Genomic DNA, 26,775 nt, shown 5'->3' with positions numbered 1-26,775 from the left:
TTTTTTATTAGATAATAATCTGAATTCAAAATTTCCATTTCTAAGATATATATATATATATATATATATATATCTAATATTAATATATAAATCAAATCAAATTTGTAAAATTATTTTTGGAATGGATTAAAGATAGTCGGTTAGTTAAATACGGAAAACATGTTATATATATATATATATATTTTCTATATATTTATAGACCGAGAGATAAAAAATTATTTTTATGCACATTTGGCCTCTACTTACCGTTAAAACCCATAGTCTTTCATTAGAAGGGCAACTGAATAATTTTAGAAGGTAAAAATAAAAATAATTTTATATATTTTATCTAACTTCTCATTTCAATAAAAGTTACAAGTGAAAAATAAAAAAGGGTGGTGTATTTGAAAAAAGAAACACATAGATTTGCTACATGAAAACAGCAAATCCAATGTATGTGATTATGTTATTCACCCAAAAAAATGTATGTTGCGTATAGAATAGTTTAGATCGATGAAAACCATTACTGTGCCGGGCTTGGTCGCAAAGCCCATTACCCAAGTGGGTGAATTACGGCAAGGTGGAAATTTGGGCTAGGCCTTTATGCAGTCCTTATATCGAAATTGGACTAGCTTATTTATTCGGGCCAAGAGCTATGAAGTAGCCTAAGTTAATGGATTTAGATCATGTTGAGCATTATAGCTGCCATGTAAGTACTTTAACAAAATAAAATAAAAAATACACCGAGTATTGTAGCGGCCATGTAAGTTCTTTAACCCAAAAAAAAAAAAAGAAAAAGGACTGCTATGTGAGGAGATTCTTAAAGTCTATCATTTTTTACAAATAAATAAAAGCGCCCTTCCTTATATTCTTTTTTTTTTTTTTTCCCCGAAAGGAAACCATTCTTTATGACTTCATAATCAAATAAAATATACATAAATGTTATTAAAAAATAAAAGATATTATAAATGAAAGTGCATGAAATATATAAAGTGAATAAGTTAAGATTTGTTGAAAACATGTTTACCGTATAAGATAAATATTGGTGTACAAGTGCTGAGGGTTTGATATTAACTATCAATTTAAACTAAAACCCTAAATTTTGATTGGGAGAATAAAAAATCAAAATTGACTTGAACTCTAAATTTCTATTTCCTCTTTTTGTAGTTTCAACATTTTTGCACTTTCCTTTTATATTATCAAATTAGTATCAACATTTCTTAAAATTTATAAACGATGTAATGTTTGTTAATCCAAAATCACATTTCCACTTTTTCACTATTGAAGTGGATGTGTACAATAAGCTAGGAAGTTTACCCTTTCCAAATTAGGGTTCAATCAAAATGAAAATTATGTTTTCGTTAATAAAATTTAAGAGCTTATAAAAAGTTACATAATACTATAACATTTATACAATTATGAAAATGTTGATGCTAATTTGATATTGCATAGAGTGTACAAGTGGAAATAAGTATGCATTTGGTCTGGCAACCAAAATGGTAATTGGAAGAAGTAGGGGTAGCTTGTGGCAAAAAGAAAAAAAAAAAAAAAACAACGCCCCCAACGCTCTTATACAACCACTATTAACGAACAAAGAAAGCGACTCACAAAGGCACCAGGCGATGCAAACACAGTGAAGTGTAGCGGGTAGCTCAAAGCCCCTTTCAACCAACTTCACCTCGTCTTCTCCGCCTCACTCCTATTTCTCTTCCTCTCCCTTTTCTTCTCTCCCAATTCTCACATTTCTAATTTCTCTCCCAATTATCTCTCTCTCTCTTTCTCTTTTACCCAATGGCCTCTCCGTTTCTCTCCAAGACCGCCACAAACATTTCCTTCTCTTCCTCTCTTTCCAATCCACTCCCATGGCGGTTCTCTCACACTTCCTCCGCCTCATTTCCCGCCAAACCTCGCCGGAGGATCTCGATAGTCCAGGCCAAGATCAGGGAGATCTTCATGCCGGCCCTCAGTTCAACCATGACCGAGGGGAAAATTGTCTCCTGGGTCAAATCCGAAGGAGACGTACTCTCCAAAGGTGAGAGCGTCGTCGTCGTCGAGTCCGATAAGGCCGACATGGACGTCGAGACCTTCTACGACGGAATTCTCGCCGCGATTGTCGTCGGCGAGGGCGAAACCGCTCCTGTCGGAGCTGCCATTGGTTTGTTGGCTGATACCGAAGAGGAAATCGCCGAAGCCAAAGCTAAAGCCGCCAAATCCGGCTCTTCTTCGCCGCCGCCTGCTGCTGTTGCGCCGTCTCCTCCACCTCCCGCTTCCAATCCCGCTCCGGCAATTGCTCAGCCTCCGCCTCCGGCCGCTGCTAAGGCGGTTCCCGATGGACCGAGGAAGATTGTGGCCACGCCGTATGCGAAGAAGCTGGCCAAGCAGCACAAGGTGGATATTGGATCGGTGGTGGGCACTGGACCTTCTGGGCGGATTACTCCGGCGGATGTGGAGTCCGCAGCCGGAATCACGTCGACGAAGAAGAGTGTAACCGTTGAACCTGCAACTCCGGCGGCTGCGGCTCCAAAAGCTGCCACTCCAGCAGCTGCGGCTAATCTCCTTCCGGGCTCGACCATTGTGCCATTCACCACAATGCAAGCGGCAGTGTCTAAGAACATGGTGGAAAGTCTCTCCGTGCCAACATTCCGCGTGGGTTATCCGGTGACCACTGATGCACTCGACTCACTCTATGAGAAGGTACATTTTGGACACTGTTTGATTTTCAGTTAACTCGTTGTTTTGCTTTGGTTTGTGTTTTTCGGTTCTGGGATTTTTGAGTTGGATTAGCATTGGAATTTTGATATGTTCAGGTTAAACCAAAGGGTGTGACCATGACCGCAATATTGGCAAAGGCTGCTGCTATGGCACTTGCTCAGCACCCAGTTGTTAATGCTACCTGCAAAGATGGGAAAAGCTTTACATATAATAGTAACATAAACATTGCAGTTGCGGTGGCTATCAATGGCGGGTTGATAACCCCTGTTCTTCAGGATGCAGATAAGGTCTGCGATACATTATTGTGTAATTTAAGTTTGTTTTGTATCCTTCTTTGAGTTTTGTATCCTTCTTTGATCATGATGGTTGGCTTTCTGTAGTTGGTTAATTGCGCTTTAGGAGCTATGTATTAAGTATTACTAAGTGGGCTGTATTTGATGACACAGTTGGATTTATATCTGTTTTCCCAAAAATGGAAAGAGCTAGTGGAGAAAGCCCGTTCCAAGCAACTTCAGCCTCATGAGTACAATTCAGGTGTTAATGATTAAAAATTCTTTTGACAATTTTTTTCTTGCCTTTTTGCTCTTTACAGTATTTTTTTCGTTTCTGTAAGCAGTAGTGCTGAATTCTACCGTCTTGACTGCAGGAACTTTCACATTGTCCAATTTGGGCATGTTTGGTGTGGACAGGTTTGATGCTATTCTCCCACCAGGCCAGGTGCGTAATTGAGTTTTATGTCTTTCTTGATTTGATTTGACTCTTCTGTCTGATCCTCGTGGAAAATAGTCATTATTTGCTGAAAGTTTGTGGAATGATGTTTAGGGGGCTATCATGGCTGTTGGAGCGTCAAAGCCAACTGTCATAGCTGATGCAGATGGATTCTTCAGTGTAAAAAGTAAAATGTTGGTGAGTATGATAATTTTGTTTCTTTGTAATGTTTTAAGTTATGCTCTCATGAAACTTTGCCAAGTTGAAAACCTATGCATTTATCTATGTCAGATCTCAAAGGCGGTTGTTGGAATCATTCTCTTTCATCAACTTACAAAATTAAATTTAAGTGCTAATTTTTTGCTCATTTTAATATCAGTAATAAAAGTTAGATACGATGATTTTAATGGTTGGTTATTTTTCAAAGGTGAAAGAATACGTCATTCTCTTGAAAATGTTTTGCTGTTTCAAACTATTTGATATAACACATAAGGAGCTGTCATTTTATACTTTTCATCAGCATGAATAAATTTTGTGCCATACTATTGATAATGTATTGGTTTATATGGTACAGCATGAGTAATTGAATATAGATTATTGTTGTAGCAATCTTCTAATGGGTGGCAAAATTGGATAAAAGTCTAGATTCATAAGTTGCTTGGAACTCAAAAGCATTGGCTGCATGGTTTAACTTTGTATAACTAGGAATCTGAGACTACATTAAGAAAGTAGCTATCATGTATTGGTTTGCCAATGTTTTTTACATCTTTTCTTTCCAAGCTTTGTCAATCATATCTATGAGAGGGAATATGAAAGGGGGAAGTGAAACCATGTATGTAGATCACATTCATGTGCATGTCTATTTGATAGGAGGGGAAGGAAGCGATCCTGGCTTATTTGTTAAACATAGGTTTTTGTCCATTGGCTCCAATATTCGGAGACTGATTGGATGTTATAAACTAAGCCCCACTGCCCTCGGTGAATTGTTACTCATTCTGAATGTTACAATGTTATCAGCTGGAAGAAGATAAGTTAAAGCTTTGGCATGTGAATCTTTCTGCAGGTGAATGTGACAGCTGATCACCGGATTATATATGGTGCTGACTTGGCTGCCTTCCTCCAGACATTTGCAAAGATCGTTGAGAACCCTGAAAGCCTCACATTGTAGATGATGTTTCAGGTTTTCAAAGATACACACCTTTTGACTCTAAGCCTCTAGTTTCCATGATTTGAGAACGAAATGTCTCTGCACCCCAACTAGGAACCTGGTTTTGCTTTGGTTTTTAGCCAATTTATACCTATGTTGTACTCCATTCTGTTTTAAGCTTTTTAAGAAATTTAGGTGCTTTGCCAGATACTATTGAGCAGATTTTGAAAGAGGGAAATAACAACCATTCAAATTTTTATATAGAAGTCGGTCAGAATTGTTTTTGTAGGAACTGAAAAATTCCAAGTCAGTGTCGTAGTTTCATTTTATAATTTTATTGTCGCAGCTTTTTTGGTATATTATCCAATTATGTACAATTTTCATAGATTTTATGCTGGCAGTTAATGACATTTGTCACGAATCTGTTTATTGATGTGAGCTTTTTCTGTTATTCAATTTGAGGTCGGGACCATCAATGAAAGAGAACAAGTTTTGGTACTAAAAATAGAAAGGAACCGATAGCCCGTGATATTCACAAATTTTGTATCACAGATTTGACAGCCGTTAGGGCAAAATCCTGAATTCATAGCCTCGTATTTGCCATTCTCAAAAGGGAAAGTTTTTAGATTGTAACCATGCCTATTCTTAGAAACCAGTTGATAAAGTAATAAACTTGTAACTTCTAAAAATTAAAAAAAGAAATCAAAGATGAGAACTGTCTTAAAAAAAAGAAAGAAAAAGAAAAACAATGAATGAAATTATAATTACGTAATCTTAGACTGCTTCCAAAAATAGAATGCTTTGTGTAAGAATCATCATAGTACAATTTCAAAACAGATCAAAATAGAAGCATTCTGTAAATATATTTTTCTTTTCTCTAGGGCCATGATAACTTATGTACAGACCTATTTTCCCTTTTTTTTTTCTTCCTTCAAAGTAAATATTGAATTGAAAACAAAAAACATGCAACAGCCAGCGCAAAGCTAATAACTAGCTTCTGTAAAAGAAAGTGATTTTTTTTTCATAACCATCTGTAGAATGGAGGACTTTTTTTTTTTTCTCCCTCTAATGTGCAGAAATCGCTTTACAAAACCTTCTGACATCCACCTTAACAGGTGCAAGTCACCAGTCCAAACGGATATTCCTAGAAAGGTAAAGCTCATCGATGTATTCAATTACTGTATGGGAGGCTTCGATGTACCTTTTCATTTTCTTCTCAGCTGACTGATCTGCAAACAAGTTTAAATTCATATAGAACAAGTTGAGATTTGCCAACATTTTCTCATGAGGAAGCTGAATGAAATGGTAAAAAACTTCAGATGATAAAATAACTAAACCATTGAAGGGTAAAAAAGTCTATATACCCAGTTCACAAACTAGATTTTGAAACCCAATACTTGAATCAAAGGTTAAAACTCAATCCTTAGTAAGGAATGATAATACGAACTTACTGCTTTCCCTGAGCCTCAGCAAGAGTTGGTCCTTTGTTGGAAGAGTATACATTCCAGCAGCAACTGCTGTCCTCACTGTCCATGTGTGGTATGGTGCACAAACTTGATGATAAGCTGCTGAAGCTGCATCCCTTAAAGAGTAATCACTACATTTTAACAAGTGAATTAAAACACGTCATTGTCTTCAAACAGAAACCAAGTTCGTATTAACAAAATGATAATGGCAACGACAATATCTTGCTCCTATTTTTTCACATACATCAAGATATCCCAGAGAAGTGCATCTGAGAGTTAGTGAATGTCAAGAATTGGAGAAACAGAAACAATTCCTCCAAATATATAACCATGTTAAGGAACTACCATTCCTATAAGCTGTAGAAAAGCACATTCAGAAAGAAAATAGTAGTGAATAAAGCATGCATATTATTGTATAGCCACTATAACGGCTTCCTTTTTCCATAAGTCATTCTATACTGAATGATGTAGTTGATCTGCTAAATCTAATCAAAATTTTTAAAAAACTACAATTCATGCATAGTTTTCACGGGAAAAGAAGATAATGAAATTCGAATGCAATTATAGAAGGGAAGCATACTTAGCCGACAAGAATTGTTCAAACAAAGCTCTGATGAGGTCAAGACCCTGCCTAACTCGTCGCAAGTTACGTGAGTGGCTTCCTGGAGTTTTTACAGTGTCATTTGCTGCATCATAATCAATTACGTTTTTTAGGGTGTTGTATGTCTTTGATGCTTCCATAAGATCATTTACCTGAAAGAAATCAATGGCCAATATTACACAATTAGGAAGGCTAATTTGACTCCAAACAGCAAACCATGTAAGGGTTTGCAAATCAGATTTCATTCGACATAAGCAAGAGATAGCAAGCTTGATGAAAAATGATCATATGGACCGGAGGACCCCCGCACTGCAAATCACTTCAGAAAAATTACCTTGAGCATTGCAATATATTAGCCTTAAAACCATCGAGTCTCTGTAGTGTAGCATGAAAAAATTGGAGGGACTTGATTGAAAATATAATAAAGACCAACCTTTACTGCCTTTAAAAATTTGCCAATCTTAGATAAATTAACTTTTAATACAAATTATCTTCAAATTTGGCCACTGAAAAGATTTAATCGAACACTTAGACGAAGAAAGATAGCATGTTAAATTCCTAACTACCTCATTCAAAATGGAGAAATTATTCAAAAGCTTTTATTTGATTTCAAGTCAACGCAGCATGGTAACGAAGATACTTAGCAATGAAGATATTGAAAGAGGATTCAACTTCTCCTTCTCATAACATGTATTCAAGAATTATAATTTAGCTTGAAAATTTTAAATATCCCACATTCTACAACTAACACTCCTGTTTCTTTGCCACCGTTAATGAATATGGATTATACATTAATCTGGAAGCAATTTCAATATTTAAACCAAAACCCACATTTAAAAATTGCATTATAATAACACAAGGAAAAAATTAAAATCGAAAAATAAAGACAAATTAAAAAAAGAAAAAATGGACGACAAAGAAGAAAACAGAACCTTGGAAACGTACTCCAACTCAGCGAATTTGAAAGCGATACCAAGGCAACTGAAGAGGATGGAAATGCGAGAGCAAGCTTCACAGAACTTACCGAGAGGCATATCTTCATTGGAGCCATCAACCTTCCAGTTGTTGAGGAACCTAGAAAGCTCCTCAAAGGCTTCGGCTATGGAGGACAGAGGCGTGGAAGCCGAGTCTTTGAAACTCTCTGCCACACCACCTTCCATGGCTGTGTTATTTTCCGCACATACAACCATATATGCAATTTTTGCCAAAAAGATTTAATGCCTCTCTTCTCAAACAACTGAGAATCTCTGCGACTCAAGCTTCGATTCTCGTTGAGAATACCAACATGGATAGGGAGAATATTTCTTTCCCAAAAGGAAATTTTTTTTTTGGGGAAATTTCACAGTTTAGAAATATGGAAGACCAGTAAAGGGTCCAATTGAATACGCAATCTCTTTATTAATACCTTTCTCACTTTGTCTTTGACAACAAACAAAAAACAAAGAAAATATGGTAAACCCCACAATTAACGTAAGGTTACGAGCTTTGAAACTTAGCCTACGGATGCGGCCGACCTATGGAACCAAAATTGTGGGAAACACAGAATTAGAAACGTTAAAGAAAAGTAAAACTTCTTTGACTAGTTTCGCGCCACCACTTTCCATTGTTATTATATTATTATTTGGCATTCTGGTTGGGCTTTTTGGGCCGGTATTTTTGTTGGGCTTTTTGGGCCAGGCCCAAATAAGCCCTTTTGGACCGGTGACGTGTTACCATTTTTGGAAGTTTCTTTTTCTAATGGACGTTAAAGCTAGAAATTACGTACAAAACGGGGTAACATATTTACTAATAGAAAATGAAGGGGGGAGAGAGAGAGAGAGAGAGAGAGAGAGAGAGAGAGAGAGTTTAGAGGATTTCAGATAAGATTGTGCGAAGGAAATGCTGAGTTTGTTGTTGAGTTATATTATATACACTTCCTAAATATGTATTTGTACACGTGTTCAAATGGAATGGAGGATTTGAATTAGAATAAATGTCTTAGAAAACATTTTATGATTTAGCTATTTTTAATTTCAACTAGATAATTCCTTTTCTTGGTAATAAATTTGAACTAGATTCGTTGAACAAAGGTTATACTAATTCTTAATCATTATCCTTAATGACAAGATACCTTTGCCACAATAATGTCATGGAAAATGGCGCAAGCCATATTTGGAATTATAAATTTTGGTTATTGATATTGGGAATCGCATATTAATGATTAACAAAGTTTTGTTTGATAGTTTTAGTTGCTTGCTTTGACTTTTTCATTAACTTTTCTGACCATTTAGTCTCATTAATTTGTCATATAGCACGCTTTACAGATCAAATTTTCACCCCTATATGAAATTTTTAACTTTTTTGAATTTTATGCAGCATGCTCGACCAGAAAAGTATTTCCCAGAATTAATCATCATAATAATCATTAACTTTTGAAAAAAAAAAAAAAAAAAAACTTCATTTTTCAGAGAAACAAAATCCATCTTTCATTTATTTCAGCCATTCACCAGAGATAGTTTACATATACATTGCATGATATACTATAGTAATATCCCTTAATCATCTCCCTTACTCTACACTACATTTTTAATAAAAATGTAATTTAACTACAAATATATTGTCCTCGTTTAATTCTTTAACCAAGAGTGACAATACAAAAATACAACTAATTAAAAACCAAATTTCTAAACCCTATTCCCAAGCTCCAACCCATCTTCTCCACCCTTAGAATCCACTTTCTTTTGGACCTGAATTGGCTTAAAAGTATACATTCTTGCACAACAAATGTAGTAAACCAAATTAAGAACTTGAACCAAAGTGAGCAACCAATAGAAGTACTCCAACTTTCCCTTGTTCAAATTCTTATTGGGAAGCCAATTTGATCCACCAGGCCCGGCACTAAACTTATGCACAAGCGTAACCAAGAGCGTGCTTATATAATTCCCAGCAGAAATTGAAAGCCAAAACAATGCACTGGCTGAGCTCCGCATGCTTTCAGGTGCTTGGTCGTATAAAAACTCAAGGTGACCGATTGACATAAATGCCTCAGCTATTCCATGTAGGCTATACTGAGGAAAAAGCCAAAACACCGAAATGGGGATAATTGAACCAGGGTGATCAGTAAGACCATGTGCTGAAGCCGCGTGTTTCCGCTTTATTTCAACAAAACCGGCAACCAGTGTGGCAAAAATGGAGATGACAAACCCGATTCCCATCCGGTGAAGAAATGTGATACCCCGGTCGATGCCGGTGAGTTTTCGAGCCATGGGGATGAAGATTCGGTCGTAGATGGCGATTGTGGAGAGCATTGATATGTAGGTGAAGACAGTCATTGAGCCTGCTGGGATTTGAAAGGTGTTTGTTAAGTGCCTGTCCATTGTTTTGGCCTGTTGGAGTGAAAATGTGCTTTGTTGAGCATAGGCTGTGATGAGGAGTATTCCTGATGCCCATATGGGACCCATCCTGATCACTGATTTGAGTTCTTCAACTCGATGGACGGTGTTGAGCCTCCATAGATTTGGTGATTTCGTGTCGTCTTCTTCACTCACAATCGCTGCCTTATCAAGAAATCTGCATTGTTTTCCATGACCAATGTGTACAATGAGTACATATATATTAGTATATAATGGAACAAATCATAACTGCATATTTGAATTTTCTTTTTTTTCCTTTTTTTTTTTTTTAAATAACAATTGGTCATTTTACATAAAAAATGGCATGTGTACGTGCTTAATAGAACAAAACAATGCAAGCAAAAAAAAAAAAAAAAAAAAAAGGAATTCTTATTTTATATATTTATTTATTTTTGTGCAACTAAAAATATGTCCGATTACTAAAATAATGGTCCATGAATTTTTTTTAATTTTTTATTTTATTTAAACATGGAAGAGGTAATGAGAATGCTGTTCGGTGTTCCTCGTGGTTGGGTCAGTGAACTTAGGGAGGTGGAGATAAAAGAACAGGACCTGAATTGTTTTGTTGGTTTCGTAAAAGGCAAATTGCTATGGAAACAAAGAAAGCTGTATGTGACTCTGATTGAAAAGAAAAATATAAAAAAATAAAAAAATCTAAGTATGTGACTGTGGTGGGTTGGACCTGATATCGAAGTACGGATTTCATATTATCAACGTGGACAATCGATTTGCCCATCTTCTGAAGCATCCTTCCAATTATTGACAACCACGCGCCCCAACCTTTACCCAAAAGGACAACAATACTAGACAATCACAATCGGTGATGTCTATCTGTGTGCTACGATGATTGTGTGAAATAGAAAAACCTGGTAGGTATATTAGCAAGTTGAGGAGGTGCAGATGACCCTATTGTGCTTCGGCTAGATTCATACTAAGAGCTTATTATTGGGGTATTCTTCCTAGCTAACATTTTTGTGCTAAATTTTGTATGATAATAATAATAATAAAGTTTTTTACCCATAACCCACTAACCAGTTTCTCTTTGGGAAAAAAAAAAAAAAAAAAAAAAGAAAAAAAAAAGTGTGAAATGGTGTTGGCCAAGTCATGCATACAAACAAAAATTATAATTTTTTTTTTTTGCGGCTTCCATGCATCATCTACAGTGTCCAAATGACATGAGAGAGAGAGAGAGAGAGAGAGAGAGAGAGAGAGAGAGTTACTTGATATGCTTTGTATGCAAAAGCTTCCCACCCAACGAGATGGGATCATCAAGCTCATCATTCTGGTACAGCAAAGAAGGATCCGAAACCATGTTCAGCTTTCTCTTCTTGTAGGCGGCAACGCATACTTGAACCAACCGGGTAAACGGACTCCCAACCGGGTCAAGATTCCGGTAAAGCGGGTACCCGAATATGAAAGCAATGATTGAAAGGAACATAGCCATGGCTGGGATTCCAAGACCCCAACCCCATCCAATGTTGTCTTGTATATAAACAAGAACTGTCACAGCCACTAGCATAGATACCCCCATCACAAAATAGTACCAATTGAAGTAGTTCCATGTCTTCGTGGTCTGGTTCGGATCCGACTCGTCGAACTGATCCGCCCCGAAAGCTACCACGCACGGTCGGATCCCACCCGATCCGATGGCTCCTAATAGTAGAGATGCATAGAGAATTGCCTCTTGTCCTGAGCTTGCTTCTTGGCACACTTGGTCTGCTTTACATGGGGGTGGTCTTAGACTTGGAAGTATTGCTGATAGTGTTAAGCTAACCATTCCCTGATCAGATTAACATATAAAGAATTTGCATATGTAAGAAAATTAACCAAATATCTATTTAAATACTTTCTCTTAATGTGAATCTATACGCACAGTCAAAATTTCAAACTTATAATTTTCTTTCGATTATTAAAAGCTAAAACGATCTAATTTAACAATTTTCTAAAAAAAAAAAAAAAAAAATTATTCATATATGTCGCCTTTTTTTCTTTCTATTATATAACAAGCAACAATATATATAAAGAAAATTTTCTTTTTCGTCCTACTTTTGCCATCTTTTATGTTATCTTTGTTTCTTTCATAGATAGGAGTAGAGAGAATGAGAGATTAATTTACTATTTGGTAAATAATGGAAGCGACGGTGATAGTCAAAAACCGGCCGGCGAATGCGTCGGCGAGGAAAGCACCAAGCAAGGGAGTGAGGCTTCCGGTGCCACCAAAGTTGGTAAGAGTGTTAGCAGCTTTTGTAAGAGGCATATGAAGCTGAGTTGTTAAGTAGCTAAGCATATTAGCATTGAATCCCACCACAGCCAACTTCTCACAAACCTCATTTGCTACACCATAAAAGCAAACCAAAAAAATAAATAAATAAGTAAATGATAAGACCAAAAACCACACCATTAATAGTGCAAAAACTTTCCAAGAAAAATCAGAAACAAAGAAGATTAAACTCATACTTAAGCTTACCAAAAATGAAAGGCATTGTGACCAACCCGCCCTTTTTCCTTCTAACATGGTTTCCTCCTTTCTCATCTTTCTTCTCCATATCTTTTTTTTATTTTATTTTTCTTGGGTGGGTTTTTTTTTTCAGTATTTGCTATCTATCCCAGTACCGCTTAAAATGACCCGCCAAGGTCCATTATTTATAGGCACTAGTACTTCAATAAAGGAAGGGTTTTCACAGATCACACAGCAAATTAGAGGATGCAACCTGTCCAGTAATACACTATAGGGTAGGGGTTTGTTCGGTAGGATAGATGTGTGGCAGAAAATCTTTGCCCACATAATATTATAGTGGGTGGATAAATCTTTTTTAAATTACAATTACAAATATTTTTGTTTTTTCTTTAATTTTATAAATTATTGAACATTTTGAGCAGTGAATACAGAAAGATAGATTACAAAATTGGACAGCAAAGGTTTTTGTTACTTTCGCAATTTCTTCGACTTGTATTGTTGTTGTATATATATTGCTAATAAATATAATTGATTGCTATGGACATTTCTACATAACTATCTATATAGGTAAGACTGAAAACTAAATTATAGTATGACAATTTAAAATTGCGTCATCTTTTGCGTAAAAGAAATATGTACATGCATGTTCACGATATATGTCTTCCCGTGAATAAAAGTATTCATTATTTATTATTCTTTTTTTAAAAAAATATTAAGCCACTTGTTTTTAAATTTTTTTAGAAGGTTACTTTTCAATATATATAAATATATTGGTCATTGTTGGGTAAATTATACCTTCGTGAAAGAACATTTTGCAAAAAATATGAGATTTAGGTAGAGATTCCAACAAGCCACTTGTTTTTAAATTTTTTTAGAAGGTTACTTTTCAATATATATAAATATATTGGTCATTGTTGGGTAAATTATACCTTCGCGAAAGAACATTTTACAACAAAAATGAGATTTAAGTAGAGATTCCAACATGCCACTTGTGTTTATTGTTTATTATTATTATTATTTTAAAATTTTCTCTGGTCTTCCTTATTGTCCTATAACATTAAGTGTAATACAATAATATAATAATTACTAATTATATCATCAAATATAATGGAAATGGACTTATTAGAAGTTTTTATTGTATCATGAGAATACACAGTTATTTGGAGAAAATAACTATTTCTTTGTATATAAAAATAATTATAATAATAATAATAAGACAGATTAATTAAAAATAAAAAAATTCAAGGAATAAATTCCGAATTAAGTCAACAAATGTGGATTGAAAATTGAAAGATCGGCCAGACACAGATTCTTTGCGCGCTATTATTTAAAAAAAAAAAAATCAATATATATACATACAAAAATATTATGGTTGAAAAAATCACTCATTTTATAAAAAAATAATAATAATCATTTATAATTATTAGATCATACAAAATATATAAATTTGATAATACAGACCGATTGTAACCCACACTAGGAAGCATATATATATAAATATATGTATTAGAAATTATTATTTTTTTTATATGACCTGTCTATTAGAAATTATATGATAAAAATAATAAAGAAAAAATTTATACAGGCATGGTTATATATAATAACTATAACGGTAAGAAAAGGCTCTTTCGTAACAAATCGGTATAATGCTATGCATCTTTTGAGCTTCTTAATTATGATTTTTTCCTTCTAACTCTTCTTGTCTTATGTTATTTTTAACAACCAATTAATGTTATGTTAGAAATCTAATGAATATATAATTGATGACGGTTCTTTAATTGCTTTTATTTAGAAATGAAGGTTTTTTTAAATTTTTTATTTATTTTTTTATTTTTTTTATAAATACTTAAATAGAGATGAGGTTAAAAGATGTATAACTAAAGACAACATAATACTTTCGTCTTTTCATTTAATTAAAAAAGAATAATCCATTAACTAATAACTTTTTTGGCTTTCCGTTCAATAAAAATAAAATAAAAAAATAATTGCAATAAAATGAAGTCAATATCATATTTAAAAATAAAATTAAAAATTAAAACATGCTTTATTTAGTTAAAACTTTTCTTCTCTTTTGGTAAATGAACCGCTTGAAATTTACCTTAATAAAATTGCAATATTGGACTTCGGTTCTTGGCAAAGACTGATTCTGTTTTGCAGAATGACTTGTGGAGTCTCAGTGACGACTTTATATATATATATATATATATATTTGGTTCTTCACATATATAATTAGCTTATAATAACTATATATATTTTAAAAATATATTTGATGCAATATCTAAAAGTTTAAGCTTTTTTGGAATAACGGTGGTTCTTTAGGAATTTAGGATGTTTAATTAACAGAATTCAAATCTCAGCATCTGCATCTCATTATCATAAATTAATTATTTTATCTCAAGTTGGTACATTGGGTGGAATGGAGCTAGACATACAAAGAAAAGCGTTGAATATACCTAATTAGCTCGGCCACTTTCTTTAGCAGATAAGAAAAAAGTAAAAGACCAAAAAAAAAAAAAAAAAAAAAACCAATCATATTCTGTAACTATAATTCAATTTTTGTTACTCATTATTTTATTTTCAATCAAATAAATTAAATGCGAAGTTCAATTTTTGTTACTGATGATTTTATTTTCAATAAAGGATATTAAATGAGAATTTTTATTATTTATTTTTTGCTTAAATTGATTGATCTACCAATCATTTGTTTGGAACAAGCTGTTTATGGCACATGGACAAGAAACACTCCTCGCTAGAAATATGCAACATAGATATTATTTTAGCAACTAGGTATAAGTAATGACTAGTAACTAAATTTACTTAGCAAAATTTGGATTTCGATTTAATGTTAATATTTTATATTATTTTATTTCATCCCACTTGCTGGTGATAGGCGAAAAGTAAATCCATTTATTTTCAATGACAAATCAATTTTTTTCATATATAATATTGCAAAGTAATTGAGAATCTAAAATTTGATAAAAAGGATGGCTCTAATATTATCAATTTAAAAGATTGTTTTACAATGGTAGTTTTATTCGTAACTATTATTGGTCATGGTAATATACAAATATATATATATATATATATATATACTGATTATGTATATATCTATGTCACTATAAATTCTGTCTCTTTCATGAACTGCATATGAAAATCCTCCACTTTCATGTTCCAGTCATTTAATAAACTGAATTGTCTTTGCACATGGAGTACCACTGGTTCTTCTTTTCTGGTTTAGAATAACAATTGAAACTAAGTTCCTCCATACTTATCTTTTAAATATGAAAACGAATTATATGTTAATCAATAATTACGCATTGATAGAACCAGGTCATTTTTGTTTATTTATTTTTATTTATATGTTTTCCTAAAAGAAAACTAGTCAATTGTGTATGTACTATTTATATTAATTGCTTAACACTTGGCATTACATGGGACCATATTTCTTGATTGTATAATTGTTGTTCTGACTATATAAGTTGGAGTCTTGGACCACAATGTGCACGCAATATCTGTATAGATACTTGTACAAATTCCTTTGATATATTCACAGAAACTTAAAAGCATTAGTTCTTCTAGATGGTACAATAACAAATCAAAACCATATCAAAGGAGCACCTGTCGATTCAAAGCATAATTGGTCGAATCTAAAATATTATTGTTTTGCGATATATAGCTTCTTTGTGCAACATATATATAATTAATTATTGAAGCTATCAAGATAGATGCATTTTAGTTTTCCAAAATTAAACCAATTAGATTTGATTCCTTCTTTCTAAAGGCGATTGTCCCTTTTCATCAACCACTCTTCCATAACTGCAAAGAAACAAAACCCATATGCTTGGTTTCGCTTTTGAGAACTTGGTTGGCATGACGAAAACAATGTGAGGGTAAAAAACTTTCAAATGGTATACATGTAAAAGTTCTTTTGTTGAGAATTATCTTATAATTAAACTCTTTTGGAAAACTTATCTTACAATACCAAAAAAAATTATATAAAATAAAAATATATTAATATATCAAATATTGAAGGGTCATATCAATTCAATTAGTAATTTAAAATTAAAATTGTAGTTGGATAAATAAGAATCTTAATAATTCTTAATAATTCTTATGTTAATAAATGTTAATATAAATTGGAAATTAGATTCCTAACCAATTAAAATTGTGCTTATTAACCTTCCGAGAGATATGATATCTCTTTCTTGGACCAGCCGCTTTCGGTCATGACCAGTAAATGGCAACGAAAATCAAACCAAGCACCCCACAATATAATTCAAAGTTTTCCATGATTCCAATCAGGTCAAGGTGATTTAGACACATGTAGTCACCTAGAGGGCTGATTGTGACGCTAAAGCTCAAGTGCGTCGGTTGGCCCAGGAAGGGGGTCGCCAAATGTGGACCATGTGGTCCTTTGCATGTGAGCAAGACAAAACCCAAAGCTTTTATCAATTTGCTTGTTCGTTCTGTGATTGTTTAGGTGTTTATTGGGATCAACTTACAGGTTTTGGAACCAAAAAGGGTGTCTGAACTTTTTGACCCGCTAATATATTTACAAATATTGGTCGGCAAGTGCGTTTTTGTGTGCTTTTTAGCAGGCATGGTAATTTCTATTTATATATCTATCTATATATATATAACATTATAACAGTTTTAATTTGCTTTCCCTTCAAGTGGGAGTTTCTGTTTTGTTTGAGGCATTTTTATGCAAAAGAGAACAATTAATATTGCCTACCTAACTTAAGTGATAGATTGAAAGCTTTTCCAAACGGGGACGTTTTGTGATGTCGAAGTTTCAGGGTATTGGAGACGTTGAGGAGCTTTCTTTCGCCTTCAATGCATATGTTCATTGTCAACTTATATGAAAAGAGGCACAATTATTTATGGAATTGCAGGGCTATTTTATGTAATTAATTAATCCATTTATTTTCAATGTTTATTTAGTCAATTGTGTTTTTGGCTTTTTTTATTTTATTTTAATTTTTTTCACATCCTAGCACGTTTTATGAATTTTTTTGGGCACATCCTCCTTCCAAAATGACATTGCCTATGAAGCATATATTTATATAAATATATATTGTGTTTTTATTTTTATTTTTTTTTATCATTATGCGTACAGCTTTAAAAAATGTTACCTGAAAGGTCAATGTCGATTCTCTGGCTGGTCTCATGAAAAAAATATCTTAATATTATATGTGATATATATTAGAACCAATTTTCTTAAAGAAACTCGAAATTAACCAGTTATATTTTGCTCCGGTATACTTTTTCTGGCAACCATTATTAATAACTTAACGTCACTTTCCAACTATAATTATGAAGATTTAATCTTAAATTAAACATCCTCGATCACTTTAACAACTTTCTATCGGTATTCCTTGAAGTTTGGTATTGCAGGAGAGGCCACGGTTTAAAATATTCAATCAATTGTTTTCTTCCTTGTATATCACAATTCAAATTAATTAATTAATTAATTATTAAAAATTAATTTTTTTGAGGAAAAAAATAGTAATTAAGTAGGGAGTGCTGATGTTAACTATGGTAAACAACAGCATTTATTGTAGTTGAATCAAACAATTAATACAAAACCACTAATAAATCACATTGAAAAGAATTTTAGATGCTTAATTACTGAATCTTAACAATTAATGGAATCGACTCTCAAAAAGTACACACAGCTTAAACAGCTTCACTTGCAAGAATTTGCTTTTGATTTTGTGACTAGTATAGAAAATAGTCACTTATATATAATATATTTTCATTTAGTAACGAGAAGTAATAAAGCCAGAACTTTAAGCTCAAAAGTATTACTAAATTTAGAATGCCCTTCGAAGTATTTTGGCGGAGAAAGAGTGGAAATCCCAATGAAGAATGCTATTTTGAATTCTAGCAGGATGAAAAGAAATAATAAATAATAATAAATAAAAGTAGTTAACCGGTCTAAATCTTGAAAATTCATGAATTTGGCTCATGTTTTAGTGATTTAAATTTCATGGCATCCAAACAGACCTTAACTAGATAAGCCAAACTCCTTTGGTGGAGACAAAATTAAAAGCAATATGAGTGTTTTCTAGAACAGATTTGAGGGAGACAAATCATATAAAAAGACATGGAAGAGAGCACATGCATTTTCTGGATAGAATTTAAAGTTTTGGAATTGAAGTACGAAATGAAAGGAAGCATTAAGGACTGGACCAGATTTGAGCGCATTCAAACAAACTATATATAATGATGACCCATTATAATCATTCATGAAAAATTGAGAACTATCCCTTAATGCCTACCATTACTTTTGGTACAGTTCATCTCTTTGCAATCGGTTTTTTTTTCTTACTGACAAATTTGGTGACTATATTTGCACGCGCCCAAAGATTTGATCCCAGTCAAACTTTTACACGCTTTCCATCATAGCTTTCGTCTATAAATGAAAAACGCCATCTTCTCCTGCCAATTTAACTTTTTGTTGTTGTTTGTTTTGGTTTTATACAGCAGATCTACGTGGTCTGGTTCAGTAACGATGATATCGGTGACCACTACGGAAATAGCATAATTTTATCGAAATATGGATAAAAATGTTGATTAAATTATGAAAATTACATATTTTATATGAAAAACATATAATTTTGCATATAAAAAAATTTAAAATTGTAAAAAAACATAAATAATACATTAATAAAAATAATATTATTGTTTAAAGTCAATTAGCTACTTGGAAATTCTAAATAATATTCATTATCTTAAAGTAAGAAATTCTTTATTATACGAACTATTCAATTTTGAAAGAATATTAGTATTTATTTCTAAGATACACAAGGTTTTTCTACTTTTTTTTATTTTCTGTTAAATTTGTATTATTATTATTATTATATTATCGGCGACATTTTCATCCATGTACTCTTGTTAGGTCCGCTCGAGATACAGGTTTGTGTTTTATATTAATTATTTTTTTTAACGATATTATAGTTCGTATGCAAATTGTTCATCAACTTGGAAGTGATCAACGATTCAGGGTACGAAATAATATGGCAATTGCACATATATAATTATTCGTTAGCTTTATATTCGTTTTATATTAGTTAGCGTGAGCTGTATTTTTTTTTAACATATAGTCCAATTGAAACATCAATACTTGGCAACTACATTTACCGCCAGTATACTTCGGCATATTATTTTCATGAATTTGATTGGAACTAAATGAATAAAATAAGAAACCTTGATACATTCAAATATATACTAATATCATAGTATTTTTCTAATTTATATACCTTGATTTGGCAAATTAATTTGTCACCAACTATTTGCAAAAATTAACCATTTTTACCACATTAGGGTGTTAATTGGCAGAATCACAAATATGGGGTTAACTAAAATGCCATGGCCTAAATCATTGTATTTAAAGGTGAGTAAAATCCAATCTAACCCGTTCAATCCAATTCATTTTTAATGGTTTGGATTTGATTTTTACATGAATTATATTGGATTGGATTCAAAATATTATAAATTATATGGATTAGATTGATTATAAATTGAAAATATAATCCAATCAAATCCAAATAATATATTATAAAATTAAAAAATTATATATTTTTTTATTTTTTTATTTTTATATATAAATTTTAATTTTTATTATTTTTATAAATTAATTTTTAATATATATTTTTTTTTTCATCTCCAAATCCTAAATCGATTCTTGAATAAATGAATTTTGATAAATATATTATTTTATATTATTTATTCTAACAATTTTAAATTGATTTTGTAGAGTAAAATGATGATATTAATGTTTACTACTTAATAAATGCATAATGTATATCATTTACTATATTTTTTTTTATTTTTCATTATAGACTATATTATATTATTCTAATTGTATTTTATATTTGGATACTTATAATTTATTATTTATATTTTATATTTAAAAAATTTTTATTTATATTATATATTTATAAATTAGTAAGTTTATAACCGATCAACAAATTCAAACCAAATCGATCATAAATGGTTTGGTTTGGTTTGGATAGCATATTAAAAAAATCAATATGTATGTATTGGATTTTATTTCGATCAAAAACCGAACCAATCCAATCTATGCCCACCCCTAATTGTATTACTTGATATCCACTCAAAATGGAAATAAAATAAAAACATCGTCAAATGTTTCCCGGAAACATTCAATCCAAGACCCAAAACGATTTGACTGGTAGATATCAAAAATGCAAATTCAAACAGCTGAACTTACCAAAGTTACAAAATATACACCACGGAATGAATAAATATGACTATATATATATATATATATTATCAATATTTGAAAGAATCCTAACAGAACAAACTAAAAGAAAACCAGAGGCGGTAGAGAAAAGACACATCTTGACACTCCAGACGCTCCACAACAGTAGGACTTCAAACTAACAAGGTTAAGGAGGAAGAAAGATGCACATTAAAAAGTTGTAAGAACGAAGGGAAGGAAAAAAGACAAAAATAAGAATAAATTACTGTCGAACTTTTTCTTCAAAGGGAGGAGAGGAAAGAGAGAATGAACCATTTCTTTTCCTTGGATCAGTCCTCAAACTCATGCATGTGATCTAAAAGGTAGTTGGCAGCCAGTTCCTCATTCTTGTTGCAGGCAAAATACACCTCCAAAACAATTGCTCGATCAAATCCCATTGCTTCAAGCTTGATAGACAAAAAGAAAAATGAATAAGTCAATACAAAGTTTCATTAGAAATTTCTACTTGACTTAAATAACCATCAACGCTCAACATCCTGAATGAGAGAAAATTTGAGTTAGCTTTAAGTGACCAGAAACACAGAGATCCAGGTACACTAGAAAACCGAGTATATGTGATGGGACCCTGCCGACACTGATAATACATAGGATACACCTAACAACTAGATGCCCTAGGTTAAAACAAACTCCTGCTATAGAGGCTAAATTTTGCATGTTCCTATTAAACAGTAGTATTATGCTCAATTAGAATATCATTGCCAGTTTCATGAGCATTGGCAAGGACTTCCATCCAATATATGCAATGCAAACACCCAAAGTATGAGTGCCATACCTCAGCAATTGAATCAGGTGGTTAAGCATATCATTCAATCAATCACATGATGTAGACACCCGAGATCTAATGGAATTGATACAAATAAGTAAGTTTTGTAAAAGATTTCCATATTTCCTTTTAAGAGAAACTATGGAGGGGACAAGGGGGAACCCCTTAATCTGAAAACGAGGCATCATTATACCTACATTTTATACAATGCTACGGGAATTAATAAGATATGATATACACTTAAGGCACTTGATCCTCTCAAGCGAGCAGATAGGGTCTTCAGATGAAATGTCACTAACAAGTCTTGATGCAATATGAAATGTGGAACAACTGCATCAGTATCTTAATGACTTACTGGATTTGTGCATGCTGTTTTTCATTCAACAACAAACCGATCCAGTGGTAATTTTTATAGATATAAAATAAAGCTGAAACACTTGCAAGCTATTGAAATGAGATGCATATTTGAAGGACAAAAGTGAAATCCAAATGGGGTTTTACTGACATAGTAAAAATTCATCAATCACATTTATACAAAGAAAAGTACTCACACGCTCAATAGCTTCACGCTCCTCAGGGGTGACAGTTACTGCCTGTGGCATTGCTGCAGCCATCTGACCAAGCACATTCCTAAAGAAATTTTGTTCGCAAATGACTAGTGAGTAGTGAGCACCACAAACATTCATAAGTGTTCAAGAACCTTAATAAGTAAACATAACAAAGAATAATTCTCACCCCTCTCCACCTTCCACAGGTTCATTGATCAGGCGAAGGAAGTCAGCCTGATGGTCTTGAATTAGCCTCATAAGGTTAGGATTTTGTTTCCCTAGCTCTTGAAGCATTGGCTGTAACAGAATGAGAATCAATAGGAGCATTCGGAAAAAGGAAAGAAAACATATTCAGGTAAGAAGAGAAAAGGAACCTGCAATATTTGTGGATTAGCTTGTACCATAGCTCGCAATGCTTGGAACTGAGATAAAATAAAGCAAAGTAGAATTAGTTAACCAGCATTTATGTGAGACAGACAAACAGACAGAGACTGAGAAAGTACCTGTTGACTGTTGCGAAGGAAATCAAGGGTACCTGCACCAGCAGCACCTGCGCCCATGTTGGGAAGTCCCTGCTTCAAAACAGTTATTACACAACCGAAACAATCTCAAAGATAGTGATCAGCAGACTAAATACTAACGAGTAACTACCTGGGGAAAGAGATCTAAAGGATTGGCATTAGGACCACTTGATGGAACAGCTGTTGGTTGTGCTGACTGCGGAGGTTGAACTGGAAGGGCTGCCTGTGCACTTGTAGGGACCCGGGCCACAGGTGGAACTTCAGCTTGTTCAGGAATACCCTGGGTTTTAAAACTATTCATTTATCACCAACAAACATAAAGTTGAAAAAGCGGTATTATCTGAGTAATATTGAACAAAGAGGATTAGGTAATAGGGCAACCACTACATCTCATCTTTTTATTCAAAGGATCTTCTAAATTAGTCATTCTACATGTCTTCACTTACAGAATATAGATATTCAATAGCTCTCTCTGGATTGTTGAAAGCAGCACGAAGAGCTCGAACAACGGTGTCCCTATCCCAAGTTCCTCCACCAATATCCAGGATTTGCTGAATTGCTCCCTCTAAGTTGTTTCCAGCAAGAAGATTAGATGCTGCTTGACCATAGGTATCAGAATCTGAGCTGCTTCAACAAATATATTGGCTCCTTTAGATGAAAAACAATGTTTCATGCCAAATATGAAAGGAAAGGAGGAGAGGAAAGAAAATATTACAGTTCTATAAACAGAAAGAGTTAGTAAGTAGGTGAAATCGTGAAAGCATTTGGTGACAAGTGCTAGCAATAACAGAAAGCAAAAGACACACTCACGCTACACTAACTGAGGCAGTAGTATCAGGAGCAGCAGGAGCAGGTGCAAGAGCAGGAGCAGGTGCAAGAGCAGGAGCAGGTGCAGGAGCAGGAGCAGGAGCAGGTGCAAGAGCAGGAGCAGGAGCAGGAGCAGGAGCAGGAGCAGGGCTGAAAAATCAAGGCAAGTTCAAAATGGAGCTCATTGCATAATTATAAATCGCAAATTCTTGTGCAAGTGAAGCACAGAAAATGGAATGAGAAATATGACTCACGGTGCCGCAGTTGCTACAGGAGTTCTCGACGGAGCAGGAGAAGGAGCATTTGGTTGTGGAATCTGTGCTAAAAATACACTTTCAACAACCAAAGGAAGAATTGAAAGCACAACTATTCATCCAGACATGGGACAGGTAACAAATAAAGAATCAACAAGTATCACAAACCAGAAAAAGTTTTAGTTGCAGCATTTTAAAATTAATTGTTTTAAGCAACCGGAACAAGAGCCATTAACCTAATAAACTAAACTACTGCACCCACAAACCAATACAAAGAGATAGCAATTACAGTTTCCACACTATCTCAAACTTCACAAACATCACTGACTGAACATAAGTTCAATTTGTAAGATTCGTATCTTGACAAAAGTTACACGATTTTTCCTTCTTATAAGCCCACACCTACACCATTTAATCATCAGGGTTAAATCCTACAAGCAACTAACAGAAACAGAAACAGAAATAATACAAACATATAGACAAAATATATATGAAGAACACAATAAATGATATATAAACAAGTTTGTATAACAAGAGACAGGGAGCAAACACTTAATTTACATTTCAACATCACAAATAAACAAAACCACATAATAACCTAAATACAACACAAAACTAATAAATATACTAAAAGAAAACTGAGAAACCCAATAAAATAGTTATGACCTTGAAAACGATGACCATAAATAAATAATGAACCAATTTTCTTTCCTACCTTAGCTGGTGTACTTGATGTAGTTGAACCCTCACCAGCCGAGCTTTTACTCTATAATGCATAAATCAAACAATTAGTAGAAGTACAATAATCAAGCATCCTTGTAACAAAAACAGAAAAATAAAATAACCAAAAACATAAGTACATTATTTCAGCTTAATTAGGAAGGGTAGGGAAAGGAAATTTAGACCCCCTTTGAGAAGACCTCGGCAATTTTACCAGATAGCATAATTAGAAAATTTAATACAATGGGGGAAAATATCAACTATCAGCATTGATCTTCGAAAGAAAAAGTATCCCATGACCGAAAATAGTTGTTTCTTTTATGGGTCAATGGCCTTTAACTCTTTAAGAATAACGAGGATAAGTAAGCATATTATAATCTACTGAAATACAAACCTCAGTTAAATTGAACTCCACAATTCATTTTTGGGCCATTGTACTATTAATTGTTTCCTCTATTTAAAGTTGAGATTCCATACCATCCGTGTAAGGCTCCATATGGTCAAATCCAAATAATATGTTTCAAATGAATTTCTTATGACATGAAATAGCTTCGTAAAGTATTGAAGAATTATTTTTTAGAAACAAAAATAAAAATAAAAAAAGAAGAAAATACCTTGGTCAACATTATCACAACAAAGCTATTTTCTGCAACTTTGTTCTCATCCAATGTTGTTCCATCCTTAAGGACTTTCCCTTGGTGGATAAGCATCTGCTGAGATGCAGGATATAAGTCTGAACCTTGAGTTGTTTCTATATTTTTCTTCACATCAGCAACCTGCTAAGTTTAGATGTTAGTTTTAAAGGATGTAACAAAGCAGAATGCAACAAAACCAAATTGAAGAAGAAGCTGGACGGCAAAAAACAATGCCATGTGTAGGTTAGAAGGGAATAGTAATGTGTTAGATGATGCCAGGAGACAATATTATTCGTTAAATTAGGAAAAACCTAACATCAACAGAGAGAGAGTAAATTTTAAACTGCCTTTCAATAAAATGTTATACCAGGTCAGGTAGAGAACCACTTCCTCTAATAATTGTTGAAAGGAGCATTTAAGATGTGGAACAACATGAAAGACTAAAGCAAGCATATAAATTCTAAAGGAGTATTGATTGAACATATGAAGATTCTTGATTTTCATCTATAACTCCATCAAGACAATCTGCACCCCTGACAGTCCATGTGGTATACGAACTCAAATTGAAATGGTTATGAAACACCGAGACGCAGACAATATTATAGCGGCAAAAACACATAGTTCAAAAACATGTTAGGGGGAACTTGTGGATGCCCGTATCTTTCTTCCTCTGTTAAGCAAAGCAATAAAGTCAACTCCCTAAAAGATAAAATTGCAATAAAAGGTCAAGTAGAATGTGGCAATGTCCACATTAAACAAAATACCACATTGGAGTTGGCAAACACTTAACAAACACACAACACTTACATTCCATTTCACAACTCTAAAAATCTATCAAATTACTAAAAACAAAGAAACCAAGCAAACTTGAATTAGATAAGACAAAATAACAGCTTAATTTCAAACACTTCAATCCAATACAACTTACTAAACCACTCGCACGCTTTACCCAAAAAAAAATCCTAAAAAATCCAAATAGTATAAGCAGAACCAAAAACATACAAAACTATGACAGATTGACAATTTAAACCCTGATTATCACCAAATATTCTGAAACAAAAACAATACCAGAATGTAAAATCCTAGAAAAATTTCCACATTTCCGATCTTGACCCCAAACACCAAATGAATTCAAGTGAACCAAAACATATATCAATAATTAAAAGCACCAGAACATATAAAAGTACATACAAAAAATAATAATAAAAAAAATAATAAATTTCAAAAAAGGAAAACAATAAAAAAAAAAAAAAAGGAAAATGAGCGACGAACCGTGTCATCAGGCTTCACTTGGATTTCGAAATGAGTACCCTTGAGAGTCTTTACAAAAATCTTCATATTCTTCAACTACCCCGATGGCCGTCCGAAACAGACTTCGAATTGTGGTGTGGTTGTGGGTACTTTGCCACACCCGATCCGCAAGGTATGTATATACCCTAGAAATTTACAACCCAAAGAGGCAAAGAGAAACCGAACCAGCAAGTAAGCTCCTCTGTCAGAAAAAAGATTATTGAAAAATAAATAAATAAAAATAAAAAATAAAAAATAAAAAAGGCACAAATTTTCTACTTTATATACTAGAAACTGGAGGTGCCGAATATCACGCTCTCGTAAGGAAGGTTTCCGAAACGCTTTTTTAGAAGAGCGTTTTTGTTTGACGTGGTCGGTGGACTTGGGCTCTGTGTAAATTAAGGTTTCGGAGCGCGTGTGGGATTAGATGAAAAATATTGGTTAGTAGGGGGAACCTAGATTTTTGCTTCTGACGTGGATGTGG

The 26,775-nt window shown here is 33.4% G+C and overlaps 4 protein-coding genes across 5 annotated transcripts; 1 reads left to right on the top strand and 3 right to left on the bottom strand.

The window, feature by feature from the left end:
• Positions 1-1,526: 1,526 nt before the first annotated feature.
• LOC107429424 (dihydrolipoyllysine-residue acetyltransferase component 4 of pyruvate dehydrogenase complex, chloroplastic) lies at positions 1,527-4,979 on the top strand. The gene is made up of 6 exons (XM_016040104.4): positions 1,527-2,673; positions 2,787-2,978; positions 3,138-3,225; positions 3,338-3,408; positions 3,514-3,597; positions 4,463-4,979. Exons 1-6 carry the CDS (start codon positions 1,771-1,773, stop codon positions 4,565-4,567), a joined length of 1,443 nt encoding a protein of 480 aa, XP_015895590.3. The 5' UTR covers positions 1,527-1,770; the 3' UTR covers positions 4,568-4,979.
• A 302-nt stretch (positions 4,980-5,281) lies between these two features.
• LOC107429428 (ACD11 homolog protein) lies at positions 5,282-8,090 on the bottom strand. Its single transcript, XM_016040107.4, has 4 exons — positions 7,546-8,090; positions 6,593-6,765; positions 5,998-6,143; positions 5,282-5,775 (listed from the first exon to the last, which is right to left on the bottom strand). The coding sequence occupies exons 1-4, from the start codon at positions 7,801-7,803 to the stop codon at positions 5,669-5,671; spliced, it is 684 nt and encodes a 227-aa protein (XP_015895593.2). The 5' UTR covers positions 7,804-8,090; the 3' UTR covers positions 5,282-5,668.
• Positions 8,091-9,052: 962 nt separating this feature from the next.
• LOC107429423 (protein NRT1/ PTR FAMILY 3.1) lies at positions 9,053-12,640 on the bottom strand. Its single transcript, XM_016040103.4, has 4 exons — positions 12,473-12,640; positions 12,122-12,339; positions 11,226-11,785; positions 9,053-10,162 (listed from the first exon to the last, which is right to left on the bottom strand). The coding sequence occupies exons 1-4, from the start codon at positions 12,549-12,551 to the stop codon at positions 9,277-9,279; spliced, it is 1,743 nt and encodes a 580-aa protein (XP_015895589.2). The 5' UTR covers positions 12,552-12,640; the 3' UTR covers positions 9,053-9,276.
• An 8,089-nt stretch (positions 12,641-20,729) lies between these two features.
• On the bottom strand, positions 20,730-26,522 carry LOC107429420 (ubiquitin receptor RAD23c). 2 transcript variants are annotated; one of them, XM_025078580.3, is made up of 13 exons: positions 26,274-26,522; positions 24,981-25,142; positions 24,362-24,412; positions 23,647-23,708; positions 23,396-23,542; positions 23,032-23,209; positions 22,716-22,865; positions 22,568-22,636; positions 22,439-22,486; positions 22,252-22,361; positions 22,068-22,146; positions 21,006-21,139; positions 20,730-20,871 (listed from the first exon to the last, which is right to left on the bottom strand). In XM_025078580.3, exons 1-12 carry the CDS (start codon positions 26,337-26,339, stop codon positions 21,023-21,025), a joined length of 1,239 nt encoding a protein of 412 aa, XP_024934348.2. In that variant the 5' UTR covers positions 26,340-26,522; the 3' UTR covers positions 20,730-20,871; positions 21,006-21,022. The 2 variants fall into 2 exon arrangements, with proteins under 2 accessions (XP_024934348.2, XP_048318650.1); XM_048462693.2 differs by having other exon boundaries at positions 20,730-21,139.
• Positions 26,523-26,775: the final 253 nt, after the last annotated feature.

Source organism: Ziziphus jujuba, chromosome 12 (genome assembly GCF_031755915.1).
Source record: "Ziziphus jujuba cultivar Dongzao chromosome 12, ASM3175591v1".
Lineage (NCBI taxonomy): Eukaryota > Viridiplantae > Streptophyta > Magnoliopsida > Rosales > Rhamnaceae > Ziziphus > Ziziphus jujuba.
Note: the sequence above shows the minus strand (reverse complement) of the source record. Positions and strands in the feature narration are given on the sequence as shown.